Source organism: Wasmannia auropunctata, unplaced genomic scaffold, assembly GCF_000956235.1.
Source record: "Wasmannia auropunctata unplaced genomic scaffold, wasmannia.A_1.0 LD335677.1, whole genome shotgun sequence".
Taxonomy (NCBI): Eukaryota; Metazoa; Arthropoda; class Insecta; order Hymenoptera; family Formicidae; genus Wasmannia; species Wasmannia auropunctata.
The window spans coordinates 25825-31336 of record NW_012027213.1 but is presented as its reverse complement, the minus strand read 5'-3'; the positions used below and the strand labels follow the sequence as shown (position 1 = coordinate 31336).

At 32.1% G+C, this 5512-nt stretch overlaps 1 protein-coding gene and 1 pseudogene across 3 annotated transcripts in view; one reads left to right on the top strand and one right to left on the bottom strand.

The window, feature by feature from the left end:
* The window catches only part of LOC105456457 (DNA ligase 1), an 8535-nt gene extending 7498 nt beyond the window's left edge, over positions 1-1037 (top strand). For all 3 annotated transcript variants that reach the window (XM_011700519.1, XM_011700518.1, XM_011700520.1), the window contains 2 exons: positions 353-647; positions 719-1037. In XM_011700519.1, the coding sequence (XP_011698821.1) occupies positions 353-647; positions 719-880 (457 nt within the window). In that variant the 3' untranslated portion in view covers positions 881-1037. The remainder of the gene's footprint in view (positions 1-352; positions 648-718) is intronic.
* A 2563-nt stretch (positions 1038-3600) lies between these two features.
* The window catches only part of LOC105456458, a 2693-nt pseudogene continuing 781 nt past the window's right edge, over positions 3601-5512 (bottom strand).

Below are 5512 nucleotides of genomic sequence, written 5' to 3'. Positions count from 1 at the left end.
TGCCAGCCCGCTCAGAGATGTGTATAAGAGACAGACATTAGGCGATCGATTCGAAATCGAACCATTGTTGATTCGAAATTCTCGAACTATTCGATTTCAAATCTCGCAGATTCGAAAACGAACTTGAATCGAATATACTGTGATTCGATTCGATTTGAATTCGAACTATTCGCATACCTCTAATAACTATAGAATATATATAACTATATAGAATATAATAATTATTTAAATGTTAATACAGGTTGACCACGCTCTTATTTGACAGATTGTAAATTACCGCGAGAACACGCGTTATTATCTATAATATATTAAATAATATAGATAATTATATGACAAAAAACTTTCTAAACAGAGACAAGGCTGTAAACGCCAGGAAAGAGAGGCACGCGCTGAAGGAGCAGATCAAACAGCAGCAGAAATTATTGAGAGAAGAAAAGAAGAAATACAAGCAGCTGCAGAAGCAAGTGGATAAGATGGCAAAACTGATGGGGGATACCGACGACGACGAGGAAGAAGAAGTGGAAGAAGAGGAGGAGGAGGAAGAGACGGAGTCTGAGGAAGAGTCGGAATCTGAAGAATCGGAGGAAGAGGAGTCCGAGTCTGACGACGATCAAGCACCGGTCGAGAAGCGTAAAAGCATTTTGCAAGTGAGTTTTGGCGAACGAAGATGGAATTTCTAAATTCCTGTTTCTTCTGAAACATTCATTTCTTTTTTCAGAAACACGTGAAGCAGCATGAGGGACGACTGGCAGCCTTGAAAAAGGGCAATTATCTGCTGAAAGCGCAAGTAGACAGGATCAAGGACAGTCTGATAAAGCAGCGAGAGAATAGTCTCAGCTTGCAGGAGGATCTCGATTCTGTCTTAGCCGAACTAGGTTAGACTCAACCATTGCGGCATAAGCAAAGAATATTTCCACATGCAGAGATTGTATCGTATACAAATATGCACAAACATGCATAACGAATATTACACATTGAAATATAGACAATTGTATGTTACACACATAATATTTTTTAATAAATTATTATTGACCGAACGGAGCGGAGCTTCTCGTAATAGCTTATTGAGCATACAAATAGCTTCGATCAAACAAATGCTCTGTACGTGTTCTATATGTATTATATATAATGACGTTCTATAAGAATTTAACAATAAGATGTAAATGTTAAAACCTAAATGACTTGAAACGTTCCCCGGCGTTTTTCAGTCGATCGAATTGACGAGTTTGTCCGTCAGTTGTTGTATTGAACATAGCATGTGAGAATTTATTCTTTCCCACCAGATGCTTGTACGATTTATATTGATAATATTTGCTAGATACGATACAAACGAAAAAAATGTACAATTGGGAAAAGTCACTGGATAATAAATAAATCACGCATGCAAGCACGTGAGAGAATATTAATTTTAGAATATTCGCGATATGAAATATATGCAATTTTTCTTAAATTATGTATGCTGTATTGACAGCGATAATTAAAGATATCGTGATTGTATTTTTGCATCAAGTTTGTCACATTTTGTGACAATTTTTCATTTAAAATCAATTGGATTACATTAACAAAAAGTATGTTAAAACAACTAGATCCATTAAAAAACTTGCCTTTTCATGTAAACATTATACTTTTCAAACACTTGTTTCTTTACCAAACTTTTTTAAACTTTATTGAAGAAGAAAAAAAGTGAAACATCAAAACGGGAGTTCTTTGCGCGTTGAAGTACTCACAGGAACAATTTTTTACCAAAATGCAAGTTGGTCTCTATACACAAAAATTTTAGATTATGCTAGACTAATTGGTCAAATTCCGATTTTGTTCGTTCTCTGTTGTCTTTGAATACTTTCAATGTGAGAATATTTTATATCCACAATTAGACTTCTTCTAGAAATAAAGTTTTTAAAATTCTAGTATCTTAAGGATTATAAATTTGTAATTTGTTTTTTTATTATTTAGTGTGAAATGTACTTCATCAAAAGAGGTAAAAAAAACCTACAAAAAACCTGTATGGTCCTCCGCAAAAAAAAGAATATTATACAATAACATTACCATTAAATTTTTTATTATAGATTGAGTGTATACCAATTTTAATCAAAGTGGTCGCAATTGAAAGGTTACACCAATATTATATAATAAAATTGTCATTAAATTTTTTATTATGGATTTTATATAATATGGATAATTCGATAATCAATTGATTGCTCTTAATAATTAATTACTCGATGTTACAATAAAATCCGTGTTTTTTTAAGAAAATAAAAAATTATTCACAATAGTAATTAATAGAATTTGCTACGAAAATACGCTGTACTAACAAAATTTTTCTTCTATGCGGAGCATCGTAAATTACTCGGACTATGCAAAACATAAGAAACATTAATCTATACGTTACATGTTTATCGTCATAAAAATTAAAAAATTCCTTTTTTATTTCAGAGAAGATCTTATCCAAGTTGGATGAATCTGAATAGCTTTTTTTAAATACACAATCACATAAATAATTGACTTTAACGCATTTTTGCTTTACATTTTGCTTTTTTCTCCCTTCACTTCTCTCTTCCTTTCTATCTTTTATTATTCGCTGTTCTTCTGTTGAAACGAGATGTATACAAATATAATTTTAAGGTGGTTTTATCGGGCAAGTCCCAGTCAAAAGTTAGTCCCTCCGTATGATTAATAATTCAATAAAAACATTTCGCATAGATTGTACATATACGATTGTGTGACGTTTATGTGACAACGTCACACTATCGAGTTGGCGTTGAGCGATAAAACCACCTTAAATAAGCAAAATGTAATATCTACGCGCGAATCCTCAAATATAAATTTATCTAATATATTTCACCCAATTTGCGTAATAGTTTCAGGGTATACAAAAGACGTATTTAGACCTTTGAAAAATTCATTATTTGGTAATAAATTTTTTTCTCGGCATTTCAGGATTGAGTGTATACCGAATTTTAATCGAATCGGTCGCAATCGAAACGTCATACCAATATTATATAATAAAATTGCCATTAAATTTTTTATCGTGGATTTCATTTCTGAGATATTTTAATCGAAAATGTATTTGACACGTGAATTTTAGATAAAGTTTATATAGTAGCGCCACGACGACATTTACGCAGCGATGTTCACATCGCACGGCCTATCAATTTCTTTATGTACTACGTACTTGGCGTCGCGTCGCTACCGCGTCGCTTGATCTAGAACAAACGTTATGTTAGATAAATTAAGTATATCTATTTGTTACCGTCAAAACTCATGATTCGTTAAAACCCGAATTCACTAGTTAAAATTAGAATGGTTGATTAGACGTAAAATCGAAAAACCTATGCAGTACAATTATAGACCTTGTTTTACCCCGTAAACAGGGGGGAGGGGGAATTGGACTTCGCTACGCGTGGAAAGTCGAAAATCCATGTAAAACAATTATATAGACTTCGTTCTAATTAAATTAAAAACTAGTTTTAACTAGTGAAATCAGAGCGAATTTAACGATTATGGGTTTTGATCATGGGATTTGACATCTATACACATTTTATTTCCAGCTTTTATAAGCACTTGTATGCATCAATGAATTACGCGGAATGAATTGCTTATCTATTCCGCGTAATTCATTGACGCATACAAATGCAGCGTGCTTATATTTAACGCATCCACAGAGAGTAATGCATTTATTTTGTAAGGCATGTAGAACAAGGGATAGTGATTCATTGGTTCGATGAAACATCTAAGGAAGTTACTCCCGAATGGGAGCACATGACGAGATTCAGGAGGCATAACTTGTCATGTGCTCCCACTCGGGCGTAACTACCTTAAAATTAGGCATTATCCAATATTGAAAATCTCGAGTGCGTTGCTTTATTCCCTCGAGACTGCCGCGGCAGAAGTTGTGCTTGCGGAAATTACATGAATATAAAAATTTTAGAAAAGGCATTCTAAAACATTCCCAGCAAACGAAAATAAATTTATTTCTACATTTCCGAATTGGCGTTTCTTTTTCGAATTTTTCGAATCAATTTTAATCCAAAATTAATATAATGCGGACATGAATACATCCGTTCAACATGATGAATAGCATTTTGTATTTTAATGTATTTAAATCCTGCAAAAATAATATAACAGGAACATCTCCGGACTTTAAAGAGTTTAAAGCATCAACTCGGAAATTAAAATAAATTGAAATTTTAATACAGTTTATTTGAATTAATTTTCGTTTGCTGAGTTACTTCTATAATTTTTTACTAGTGAAGAGAATATATAGATACTCATCCTTTATTCCAAGATAATGTCCGTAACATCTCCACATAATGGGAAAAGGCCTCGACGTCTTCATCAATCGCGTTATGCACTTCAATCTTTTGCGGACAAACCGACAAAACTAAACTTACTAAACATTTACAAGTATTATTCGCTTGCCAAGTCCGCGTTATTTACGCCTTTCGGCTTGTGTGATGACTTGTCCATTTGAGAAAAACAATGTCAATCAATCATGACATAAGAACGGACAACGTCAATTAATCATGACATAAGGATGTTGTCCGTCTTTCTCAAGTGGACACGCCGCGGCGAAATCCTTTAAAAAAACAATTAACTCGCGATCCGGGCATTGTGGCACCGCGGTTTTGAACTTGTTATCGATTTGCTCGTGATCAAATTCACACAACTTTGATTGTCTCATTAAATACATTCTACGCGCAAATTGCATGTCATCTTCATAGGCTGGCGTTTCTTCTCTCCATTGTATCAACTATGAATCGTTGTATAGTCGAGATATACCTTGCAAGTTAATTACATTATTATAATATATTAATTTAAAAGAAAATGTATATTAATTGGTAATATTATATCACAAAATTAGTACATGATTTAATGCACGAAGAATTGCGTGATACCGTTATTCAAAAACTGTATAATAGTGTATAAAATGTAAATAAGAGAAATAATATAAATATTAATATAATACTATTAATAAAATATAAATATAATCTAGTGAAATAAAAAATATAATATTAAAACTATACTACATAGTGTACTGCAGATAATTTTGCGAAAAATTAGCTGCGTTTAGCAGAAACAATAGCATTGCAACTGTAAAGTTTTTAGTATAATCAGTTCTTGTCCTTAGTTCCTTCATAAATCTAATTTGATATTTAGAATCGATATCGATTTAACATCAATTCAATCGTGTCCGTAATTTCGAATGCCAGTGAGAAACGATCGCCAATTCGATAGCGAATCGATGTCGAATTGACATCGATACGATAATTTCGACATCAATTCGACATCGATTCGACATCGAATTGAAAACTATTTCTCACTGCCTAAAAAATATACTTAATTAATTAATACATAATGAATTTTGTTATAGAAAAGATACAGTAAAATAAATTTTTCTCCATAAATTTGTAATAATTCTGCTATATTAAATATAAATATATTTATATAAACGTTTATTTATAATAATTTTATAAATACTTTTCACTATGTAAATAAAAACATAATATTTCAT